A 12,765-nucleotide genomic window follows, 5' to 3' on the forward strand; every position below is an offset into this window, starting at 1 on the left:
CAATCCTAAAGGAAATCTACCCTGCATATTCATTGGAAGGACTGATGCTGAAGCTGAAGCTCCAATATTTTGGCAACCTGATGTGAAGAGCTGACTCATTGGAAAAGACCCTGATGCTGGGAAAGATTGAGGGCAGGAGGAGAAGGGGATGACAGAGGATGAGATGGTTGGATGTTGTCACTGACTCAATGGACATGAGTTTGAGCAAACTCTGGGAGATAGTGAAGGACAGGGAAGCCTGGTGTGCTGCAGTCCATGGGGACGTAAAGAGTTGGACATGACATAGCGACTGAACAACAACAACAACAACAACTAAATAATTTCAACTCAGACTTTTAGTGTACAGGATAGAAGCTCGTGTTTCGAGAAGTGATCTCTAAGAGATTTGGGCTAATTGTCTAATAGCTCTCTTAGAACAATGATGAAATGTTGAAAATATAGAGGGAAACATAGAAAGAAAGGATATTTAAAAATGATTGCTTTTATAACTGGCAAGGCCTTAGATAACTTTATGTTTCCAATTATCACAAAATTGCATGAGAAAATCTAGTAAATAGGAGCTGTTTAGTAAATTCGTAATGAATTCCACCAGATCTCTTTGGGTGTAGAGTACAAGCAAAATATAATAGGATTTAAAAAGTGGGCAGCTCCAAAGCAGAAATAAAAATCTAAATAGGATTTGAGGAAGAAGTAATAAAAATAAAAATAGGGCTTTTCTGATGATAGAGTATTCAGTATTCAGTATATTGCACAAATTTATCTGCAGTCCCTATTAGATCTATTATCTTTTCATACCAGACAGGTTAAAAGTGTTCTGGTAACTGGTGCTCTCACAGACCTTTGACATCAAACTCATAAGCAGATAATGACTCTGCTCACTTCTGTTTACATGCTCTGCATGAACAGTACCTAAATGGATTCTTTAAGCTAGGGATTTAATAACATAGGTATTATTGATAACAGAGAATAAAACTGATTTTATGTGTAAACAAAACCCAGTTTTATATTCCTTTTATTGAGGTATACAAAAACATAATTAATACAATCTGCATATTATGATGCCTTAAAAGGCCTACAGCCAATAGTCTGTGATGGCCTATACGGAGAAAGAATCTAAAAAAGAGTGGATATGTATATATGTGACTTCCCTTATGGCTCAGTGGTAAAGAATCCCCCTGCCAATGCAGGAGAGGAGGGTTTGATTCCTGGGTCTGGTAGATTCCCTGGAGGACGGCATGGCAACCCACTCTAGTATTCTTGCCTGGAAAATCCCATGGACAAGGGATCCTGGCAGGCTACAGTCTGTGGAGCTGTAGAGAGTTGGATACGACTGAGCGACTAAACAATAGCAATATGTATACATATAACGAAGTCATTTTGCTGTACACCTGAAACTAACACGTTGTAAATCAGCTCTACTCCAATAAAAACGAAAAAAAGACTGCCAGGCACCATCGATAGTTGAAAAATTTGGGTTTATTATTCACTGTATGAGAAAGAACACACACTTCGGAGAATGTGGAATGTCTCAGTGAAACCAGGAACCTAAGGAAGTGGGGGCTTGTTTTGGATTGGGTGTTATCAGAAAGATGTGGCAATTCTAGGATTGGGTAGCTCAGTAAATCTTTTCTGCAATGAAGGTAGACAGAGTGAGATGTAATTGGTATGTAATTGGTATGTAAAAGATGTAATTGGTAAAGAGGTAGCAGTCGTTTCATTTGGCAACAAAGGAGGATGTTTAGCATTTTGTATTGCACAGTGACCTTGTGCGAAATACATGTTTTGTCAACTTTTGTCCAACAAATGAAAAGCATGATGATACGTAAGCATTGTATAAGTTTGCAGTAACACTGAGACCTATTTGTGAACGTCAGATGAGTTCTGGGTCAAGGATTGATTTTTTTTCTTAAATGTTATTATTCATATAATCCTCCTTACAGTGGCAGTGTGAGGTTCCCTTCTCTAGGACAAATCTGACTTCAATTCATAAGATTACATTTATTTGTTCAGCCCCTTGGGCTTCTTATCTTCTAAGATATTCAGCAATAGGGTCAGAACTTCTAGCATCTCAGGGCTGATGAAAGCTTCCTTTTCTATATCAACAATCTCTCCATGTGTAAGCAATTTTACTTTTAGGGAAATCATCTCATTTTGTAGCCACAAGTGCCCGGTAAGATAAACAGAGCAGAAGTTCTTGCCTCCATTTTACAGATGAGCAACTGGCAGCTTAAAGAAGTAACTTACTGAAGTCCATTGAAATTAGTGCCTGAACAAATGTTAGACATCAGCTCTTAGAACTCAGAGTCTGGAATGTTTCTGCCTTTCTACATTAATTTATGCAAAATACTCCAAGGACTAAGGAGCCAAAGAGTCCTTATTTATTCCCGATTTTCCATAGCAAGATCATAACGCTTGACTCTTGGTGATGTGCGATGCTTTCTTATCCTGCCTATAGATTGAGACTTCGGTCATGATTCGGTGTCATTGTTCACGCAGAGCAAAGTGACATATAGAGGAAGCATGTCTTAGATGTCCTGAGACTGCTGGGTGTCATGTTCCTTTGGAATGTGGTTGAACTATCCTGCTAATTGACTCTCTCAAGACTTCCTTTACCTTTTCATTCCTCAAGCTGTAAATGAAGGGGTTCAGAAGAGGAGTCACTATGGTAATGAGGACAGTGGCTATCTTGTCAAACTCCAGGGAGTGGTTCTGATTAGGTCTCACATACACAAAGATGTTGCTCCCGTAGGCAATGGAGACGACAGTGATGTGAGAAGCACAGGAGGAGAAAGCTTTCTGACGTCCTTGGGCGGAGGGGATGTGCAGGATGGTAGAAATGATGTAGGTATAGGACACAGTGGTGAGCACCAGCGAGGTGAGGAGGATGAGAGAAGACAAGAGGAAGCTTACCTTTTCATTGAAATGAGTGTCTGTGCAGGCCACCTGCAGCAAAGGGGCGATGTCACAGAAGAAATGACTAATTTCTGCAGTGCAGTATGGCAGCCTGGACACCACAATAGTTGGGCAGAGCATCGACAGGAAGGCCCCCACCCAGCAGCCCAGAATCAGCAGGAGACACAGCCTGCTGTTCATGACGATGGTGTAGCGCAGGGGGTTACAGATGGCCACATAGCGGTCAAAGGACATCACCACCAGCAGGATGAACTCCACGATCCCCAGGAAGAAGTAGAAATATGTTTGGCTGATGCAGCCTGCAAGAGATATGGTTTTCTCCTCCTCTAAGAGGCAAGCTAGCAACTTTGGGGTAATAGTAGTTGTGAATAAAATGTCCAAAAATGACAGATTGCTGAGGAAGAAGTACATTGGTGTTTGTAGACGATTATCAGTCCATATTAAGGAAATGATGACAATGTTTCCTGTTATGGTGAGCGTATAAACTAGCAGGAGAATGACAAAAAGCAATGTCTGAAGCCCCTGGATAGCAGGGAAAGAGACAAGCATAAATTCAGTGATGGTGGTCTGGTTTCTTGTGGCCATTTCTGTGTGGAAGGAGAAGAAACACAGGAGGTTAGAACAGTTTAAGATGTCTTTCAAATGTTTTATGATTTTGCTAGATGTAAAAGAGAATGTTCAAGAGGGAGGGGGTTCTAGTCCTGTCTGTGACTCTATCATGTGGCTCTGGGGAAATCCCTTGGCCTCAGTTTTCCTCTATGTAATTGATGGGCTAGGGAAAAAGCCCCCCAAAACAGCAACTCTGTGAATCTTTAACTCTTTGATTTTTATTTGATATATTTTCTCCTTATTTCCTTCCTTAAACCCAAATTTATTCAAACTAGCTGAAATATATAATTAACTGAAAATCACTCAACTTATTTTGATCATACAATTCCAGAATAAAAAAATAGGGACTTCCCTGGTGGTCCAGTGGCTGAGACTCCCTTGCTCCCACTGGAAGGGGTCCAGGTTCATCTCTGTTCAGAGAACTAGATCCCACATGTCACAACTAAAACCTGGCACAATATATTGTTGCTGTTTAGTTGCTAAGTCATGTCCAACTCTTTTGTGACCCCCATGAACTGTAGCCTGGCAGGCTCCTCTGTTCATGTTCATGGAATTTCCCAGACAAGAATACTGGAGTGGATTGCCATTTCCTTCTCCAGGAGATCTTCCTGACCCGGGGTGGAACCCACGTCTCCTACATTGACAGACGTTTTTGTTTTTGTTTTTTTTACTGACTGAGCCACCAGGGAAGCCCTTCCATGAGTAATAAAAATGGGAAAATATTGATATGAAGCGGAGATGTGAAAACTCAGATTTGTACTGCATCTGCCTGACTTCTGTCTATAATAAAATTTTTGATAGTGTAAAGACCCTAAAGCTGTTTAACCTTGCGAGTCAGGTTTCTTCCAGCATATGCTTCTACCACATAATAAAATGGAAGATAAACACACACATTCATATACCCTGTGGGCAATTCAAAACTGACACCATAATTCTCAGTATGTGTTTTGTATATTTAGACATAGGAAGAACCTTAACTTTTCAGAATTGTATTTGTTTGATTTCTTCTCAATGCACTATTTTCTTGCTCTGAGTTTCTTGGAAAGCTTCACAGTCCAGGGGCTACTTGTCCAAACCTGCCATATCTTCCTCTCCAAAAAGTCAAACTATCTATGCTTAGAATCCTTCATTTGTGGAAAACACGCAAGTTGCTTATTCATGTACCTTGTTTCATATTTGATCATCTCTAACTCTTAGAAATTCTTTATTAACTTGAGGTAAAACCTTTTTCCCCAGGAACTTTCACCAGTTGGTCTCAGTGCTGTATAATCAGTGTTAAGAGATGAAGTCACTCTTCTCAAAAGGCCTTCATTTCTATTTTTAAATTTTAGGTAATAGCTGTGATTTTTGTTGTTGTTTAGTCCCTAGGTTGTGTCTGACTCTTTACGATCCCATGGACTGTAGCCCACCAGACTCCTCTGTCCAAGGGAGTTCTCAGGCAAGAATACTGGAGTGGGTTGCAATTTCCTTCTCCAGGGGATCTTCCTGATCCAGGGATCAAACCCTCATCTCCTGTAGTGCAGGTGGATTCTTTGCCACTGAGCCATGAGGGGTAGCTGTGATATTACTTAACATACACTGAGTTCCTGGTCATTATATGCTAAGTGCTTTAAAAATTTAGATACTATTAAAAAAGAATGTGAGAAGGGAGTGGCAGGGGATGAGATGGTTAGATAGCATCACTTGACTCAATAGACAGGAACTTGAGCAAACTCTGGGAGACAGTGGAGGACAGAGGAGCCTGTGTGCTGCAATCCTTGAGTCTGCAAGGAATTGGACCTGACTGAACAACCACAACAGCAACAAAACAAAAAGTGTATCACCTACTTAGATACAATATTTTCTTGCTGATTTTTAGGTTTGCAGTGTTTGTTTCCACATCATCTTTTGTTTTGATCTATTAATTTCTGATAGGTGACTATTAAATCATCCCTATAAATGATGTTGAATGTGTCATATTTTTCTTGCATTTTGTCAGTAGCTGTTTTAATCTGTTTCAAGGTTTTGCTATTTTACACATGTAGGTTTGGGAATCTGTTGAAGTAGGGAGTAGATACTGTGATTCACATTTTGCACATGAAAAACTTAAAATTTACAAAATTTAAATAATTTTCCTGTCACATAGCCACTGTGTGACAAAGCCAGACTCAGTTCCAATTCTGTCTGATCCAAAGATGCATTCTTTAGTAAAAGTCACAATCTGGATTCTTATTCCCACTTTTGTAGAGAGGGAAAAGAAGTCAGAGAAGCCCTAGTTATGGTCTAAATGATATGTTACATAAGCCTGGATCAAGACTCACTTCCCTAGTTTAGTTAATGCAAAAATGTTACTCTCATTACTACGTTCCATATTTGGGAATGTTGTTCTTACTGTTGTAGCCATGCATTCCGGGAAACAAACTCACTCAGATGGACAATGCAGTGCAGGTTATTACACCAGTGGGTCCAAGGAAGAGTCTCCTCTTAGCCAAGGACCCCAACCAGTTTTTGTGAAAATCTTATATACCCTAAGTGTACGTGGCCAAAGCCACCTCCCCAAATTCCCTGAAACCAGTCTGAACAAAGGAAAAGAAAGATACAATCAAAGCTAACCCATGATTCATATGCCTTAAGCCTAGGTAGTTAACAGCGGACAATTATCAATAGGCCTGTGGTCATACCCCCAATAAGCATTATAGAATGGTGATTCTATTCTGTTACACAGATAATCAGGGTATTCTTTTAGGCAATGGAGAGTCTAGGTATGAGCCGTGGGGCTCTTCCTTCCTGGGGCCTGGTTTTCCAGTTGGTATGTCATTTCCATAGATACTGGGCCTATAGCTCAAAGTCCACAGTCTAGCCCAAGATGGAGTCTTGCTTTCAGGATGGAGCCTGTTTTGTCTGTTTCCTCTTTCTTTACTACTTTGAATAATTGAGTAACTGGAACATTTTAGATTCAGGAAAGTCTTAGCATTGGAAGGGATATTTAGGATGAGATAGTTCTACCAAAGCAACCTCTGGTGGCTCAGATGATAAAGAATCTGCCTGCAGTGCAGGGGACCTGGGTTCGATCCCTGGATCAAGAAGATGCCTTGGAGAAGGGAATGGCTACCCACTTCAGTTCTTGCCTGGAGAATTCCATGGACAGGGGAGCCTGGTGGGCTGTAGTCCATGGAGTTACAAAAAGTTGGACATGACTGAGCACACACACACAGTTCTACCAAGGGCTAAATATAAACATTCTTTTCAACTATTTTTCTAGCCTGAGACCTACTGTGGATTGCCTATTATAGCTTTGTTAAGCTCTGTCACAAAATCCATCATTACTTTGACTTTAAATCTGCTTGCCAGCTGTTTTCATGTGTTTATTCTGAAACTCTGAATCCTTTATAAGATAAATGGAACTCTGAACATTTTTTTCTTGCATCTAAGATGTGATGTGTCCTTTTCTCTATGAAAATAGGCCATGAATAAGCTGTGATATTTGGAAACTCTTGCTTGCTCTTAAGAATTTAATTGAGAATGACTCTTGGGAATATGAGGTAAAAGAGGTTAATTATTATTAGGATAATCGAAGACTTTTAACCCTGAAAATTAATCACAATTACAAATGTAGTTGGAGATGCCAAATACACATGTTGAGGACTCTAGGGGAATTACACCATGTTTTTGCTTTATTCAGTTAATAAAAGTTTGGTGGCCTGCTTTAGAGTTTCAGAGAAACTGAAACCCAGAAAACTTTTGAGGGAGTCCCCTAGTGGCTTAGTGGTGAGGATTCCAAATTTTCACTGCCATGGCCTGGATTCAGTCCCTTGTCAGGGAACTGAGACCCCATAAGCCGCATAGAGATGTTAAAAAAAAATTTTTTTTTTTAAACTTTCCATTTTGTATTGGGGTAATCCCAATTAACAATGTTTTGATAGTTTTAAGTGAACAGGGAAAGGCCTCAGCCATACATGTACATGTATCCATTCTCCCCCAAACTCCCCTCCCATCCAGGTTGCCACATAACTGCTGAGCAGAGTTCTTTGTGCTATACAGGAGGTCCTTGCTGGTAGTCCACTTTAAATATAGCAGTGTGTACATGTCCATCCCAAACTCCCTAAGTGTTCCTTCCCCTCCCCTTGGCAACCATAAGTTCGCTCTCAAAGTCTGTGAGTCTCTTTCTGTTTGGTAAGTTCATTTGTGTCCTTTCTTTTTAGATTCTACTTAAAAGGGATGACGTACGGTATTTCTCCATCTCTGTCTGGCTTATTTCACTCAGTATGACAATCTCTGGGTCCATCCATGTTGCTGCAAATGGCATTATTTCATTCTCTTTAAAGGCTGAGTAATTTATGATGTTTTCAAATACTTGACAAAATTATGCCAGATTTTCCTTTTCCAGGAATGGGGCAATAATGGTACTTCCAATGCTCTGAAAATGAAAATGATAAGTGTGCCCTTCTTTCTCTGTTAAAATGGAAGAAAACTTTTTCGTTCTTGCCAAGACCTGTAAAGGGTGACTTTGTCTTCATTTAATATTTTCGACTATGCATACATATTCAGTCATGTTTAATTCTTTGTGACCTCATGAACTGTAGCCCTACAGGTTTTCCTGTTCATGGAATACTCTAGGAAAGGATGCTTGAGTGTGTTATCATTTCCTACTCCAGGGGATCTTCCCAACCCAGGGATTGAACATGTGTCTCTTGCATCTCTTGCATTAGCAGGCTGATTCTTTACCACTGAGCCACCTGTGAAGCATCTTTGTGTATAACTCATCCTTAAATTAGCCTAAAAATCCTTAGGTTGTGATTTGGAGTAAGTTTAGGTGCCTTTAAGTGAGCACAGGCATTTTCTAGATTGATCAAATGTAATCTCTAAAAGTGGGTAGAAACCCTCCAAAGAGGCCAGACTTGGAATAGAGAGGTGTCCATGTGGCATTACTCTCAGCCAGTGGACTCTTGCATGTGTTTTTATTTTTTGTATTGTATCTCTTGTCTACTCCATTTAGCTCACATCAAAAACTTAGTTTCTGGGACTCATCCCTCTGTCAAAGCCTAGACACTTTGACATTTCTACCTATTAAAAGTCAGAAATTGTTGGATTAGTTAAAAAAAATCCAACTACATTTTAATTACTGGAGACACATCTAAAATAGAAATTGTGATTGAAAAATAAAGGGAAAGAAAAGGGATACACAAGGCAACACAAACCAGCTTTGGTAATTGCATTATTGTTCTCAATCACTTTGCACCCCTTTTCTTTATAGAATGATTGCATGTCTCCACTTACACATCCCATTCTCACGCTGGCCTTGTGACATGCTTTAGAAAATGGCAGATGAATGGACCTGCAGTGCTCAAGGCTTGAGCTAAAGTTTGAGCTATTGCTCTGTTCCCTCTGTCACAGATTGGCATGTCCCAGGAAGGGGCTGCTGCTTTCTCCTGAATCCAGAATAAGGGCATATGTGGGGCAGAGACAAAGCACATAGGGAGACAGTAACATGCAGTGCGGTCGAGAAACACATCTTCTTTCTTTCTTTGTCTGTCTTTTGGCTGCACTGTGTGGCATGTGGGATCTTACTCCTCAGTTAAAAATGGAACCCATGCCCCCAAAATTGGAAGCTTGGAGCCTTAACCACTGGACGAGGGAAGTCTCTAAATCTTATTTTTTGTTAGCCAATGAAATCTGGGGGGTTGTTTATTAATGTATCATAACATAATCAAACTGACTCCTATGCTATTGAAAAGCAACTGCCAACTTAGAGGCCAAGCCCCCCCAAAAAATTCATCAAAAAAATGAAATAGAGATATTAATATTTTCAAATAAAAAAAATGACCCAGAAAGATGTTATGGGGAGGGAGGTGGGAGGGGGGTTCAAGTTTGGGAATGCATGTAAGAATTAAAGATTTTAAAATTTAAAAAATAAAAAACTAAAAAAAAAAATAAATTAAAAGGATCTCTATTAACAGCTTAAAAAAAAAAAAAGTAACCTGAACATGTTTATTGTCAGCACATCTGCATAAAAAACTAAAGATTATTATTAACATTGAACAATAGAAGTTTAGATATGCAGAAAGAAATTAAGAACAACATAGAAATTAAATATATGAGCAACGTGAATTAATTTAGAATTTACAAAATAATTATAATGTTTTCATAAAGTTTTAAATATATAATAAGAACTCATCATAATAATAATGTGAAATGGAATTAAGGACATACATATGTCAATATGTGATGATATTACATGTAAATATGTTTGATTTTCTAATTAAAAATTTAAATTTTCAGATTGAATACAAATCCCAACTATACACAGCTATAAGAGACCTTAAATATGAGGCAAAGGCTTGTTGAAAGTGAAAGAACTGAAAAAGATATATAATGCAAACTCTAAGAAAAAAAGCAAGTGTAGCTATGTTAATGTTAAACTAGACTTTATGACAAGAGCTATACTGGAATATTCTGAAATATAAGAATTCTAAATCTGTACCTACCAAAGCTATGACATCAGAATATACAAAGCAAATGCTGACAGTGCTTGTAGGAGAAATAGACAAATTCATATTTGTAGAGGGAAGTTTAATAATACTTAAGAGATAAGATGGCTTCTTAAGCAATAAAAAGCAGACCAAGCAAATAGTAACAATAAATAAGATTTGAATAATACAGTTAATAGTTTGATTCAACTAATATACAGGATATTTCAACCCAGAGTGACAAGATAAAGAGGAGATTTGCATAATGATAAAGGGGTCAAACCTAAAGAATACATAACAATTGTTATTGTGTATGCGCCTATCTACAACAGCAGAGTGTTAAAATATGTGAGGCAGAAACCAATAGGACTGCAAGGAGATATAGATGAGTCCACTATTTTAGTTGAAGAATTAAAAAACCCTCTATGAGAAATGAAGAAATCCAACAAGCCAGAAAAAGTATATAGTTGAACTCAATAGCACCACTAATCAGCCAGGTATAATTTACATCTACAGACTATTTCAACCCCAACAGAAAAATACACATTCTTCTGAGGCTCACATAGAACTTTCTTCAAGATAGACTACATTCTGGACCATAAAACACACCTTAACAAGTTTAAAGATCAGAAATTCTACACGTTTTCCCCCATACAGTGCATTATCTTGGTTTACTGTGTGAGTTTATTAGTAAAAACCATAAACTTTTTCATTATGTTTAATTCAAATATTTTCTAAGGAAGAAATTAAAGGCATCTGGTTTATAGCCTAGAAAGAAAAAAACAACTCAAATAAAGTTGTAAAATATTGCATATGTACTGGTCACACAGGAAAAAGCAGGATGTTTAGGTAAGTCTGTAAAAGGTATAATCTCCTAATCTAGATTCTAAGTTTTATCCTTTGATCACCAGAGACCAAATACTGGGACTGTATTAGTTTTGCCTTTTGCTCAGTCTTCTTCATTAAATTGCATTTTGATTTAATACTGGCCTTTTATAAACCAGTTATTAAAGTTCTTCCTCATTTATTACAAAGTTTTTGTAATGATTTTTACCATACTGTTCAATGTTTCCTGTGCAGATTTCTATTAAAAAAATCTCTTTTGAATAAAATAAATAAGAGGAAAGAGTTTGTCATACTACAAGAATTGAGTGTGTTTTTGTTCCTGATAAAACTACAATATTTCAAGATTTTTTTCTTTCATCTTAGATTCAAGGAACTGAATTTCTAAAGGATAGGAATTGAGTTTAAATCACAGGAATGATATTAAACTTTAAGTTGAAAATATTTGCTACTTCTTACTCTTATACTGATTTTACCTTTTATTAGTCTTGTGTGTAAATATATTTAGTAATCTGAATGTATATAATACCATATATATACATACAATCTTTGTTGTTCAGTCACTAAGCTGTGACCGACTCTTTTCAACCCCATGAACTGCAGCACCCCAGGCTTCCCTGTCCTTCACAATCTCCCAAAGGTTGCTCAGTCTCATGTCAATTGAATTGGTGATGCTATCCAACCATCTCATTCTCTGTCATCCCCTTGTCCTCCTGCCTTCAATCTTTCCCAGTATCAGGGTCTTTTCCAATGAGTTGGCTCTTTGCATCAGATGGCCAAAGGATTGGAGCTTCATCTTCACCATCAGTCCTTCCAATGAATATTCAGGACTGATTTTCTTTAGGATTGATCTCCTTGTTGTTCAAGGGACCCTTCTCAAAAGTCTTCTCCAACACTACAGTTCAAAAGCATCAATTCTTTGGAGTTCAGCCTTCTTTACGATCCGGGACAGTATCCTGTGGGGTCACTGCTCTTTTCTCCTGGGTCCTGGTGCACAAGGTTCTCTTGTGCCCTCCAAGAGTCTATTTCCCAGTTCTATGTAAATTCTAGCAGCTCTATAGTGGGATTAATGGTGACCTCCTCCAAAAGAGCTTATGTCATACCCAAGTTTGCTGCACCCAGAGCCACTGTCCCTGCAGCAGACCACTACCGACCTGTATCTCCATAGGAGATGCTCAAATACAGTCTGTCTCAGTCTCTGTGGGGTCCCTGGGTCCTGGTGCACACAAGGTTTGTTTGAGCCCTCTGAGCATCTCTGGCGGGAATAGGGCTTGATTCTAAACTCGAATTCACCCCTCCTACCATCTTGCTGGGGCTTCTCCTTTGCCCTTGGACGTGGGGTATCTCCTCACAGCTGCTCCAGTGCCTACCATCTTACTGGGGTTTCTTTGACCTTGGATGTGGGTATCTCCTCTCGGCCCCTCCAGCTGCTGAAGAATTGGTGCTTTTGAACTGTGGTGTTAGAGAAGACTCTTGAGAGTCCCTTGGACTGCAAGGAGATCCAACCAGATCATCCTAAAGGAAATCAGTCCTGAATATTCATTGGAAGGACTGATGTTGAAGCTGAAACTCTGATATTCTGGCCACCTGATGTGAAGAACTGACTCATTTGAAAAGACCCTGATGCTGGGAAAGATTGAAGGTGGGAGGAGAAGGGGATGACAGAGGATGAGATGGTTGAATGGCATCACTAACTCAATGGACCTGAGTTTGAGTAAACTCTGGGAGTTGGTGAGGGACAGGGAGGCCTGGTGTGCTGCAGTTCATGGGTTGCAAAGAGTCTGACATGACTGAGCGACTGAACTGAACTGAACTGAACTTCTTTATGGTCCAACTCTCATATCTATACATGACTACTGGAAAAACCACTTTACTTCCTTTCAAATTATTTTTAAAGACTCAGGACATAAATACAAGCAAGCACATATGATTATGAATACATAAATAAATCTTA

The 12,765-nt window shown here is 38.9% G+C and overlaps 1 protein-coding gene across 1 annotated transcript; it reads right to left on the minus strand.

The window, feature by feature from the left end:
- Positions 1-2,550: 2,550 nt before the first annotated feature.
- LOC138427283 (olfactory receptor 6M1-like) lies at positions 2,551-3,498 on the minus strand. The gene has a single exon (XM_069566628.1). It carries the CDS (start codon positions 3,496-3,498, stop codon positions 2,551-2,553), a length of 948 nt encoding a protein of 315 aa, XP_069422729.1.
- Between the last annotated feature and the right edge of the window lie 9,267 nt (positions 3,499-12,765).

The sequence above is a fragment of the Ovis canadensis genome, chromosome 21, assembly GCF_042477335.2.
Source record: "Ovis canadensis isolate MfBH-ARS-UI-01 breed Bighorn chromosome 21, ARS-UI_OviCan_v2, whole genome shotgun sequence".
In the NCBI taxonomy this organism is placed as follows: domain Eukaryota; kingdom Metazoa; phylum Chordata; class Mammalia; order Artiodactyla; family Bovidae; genus Ovis; species Ovis canadensis.

Bases quoted from the DNA above. Each gene is read 5' to 3' on its own strand.
- LOC138427283 (XM_069566628.1), bottom strand. From the start codon at position 3,498: ATGGCCACAAGAAACCAGACCACCATCACTGAATTTATGCTTGTCTCT.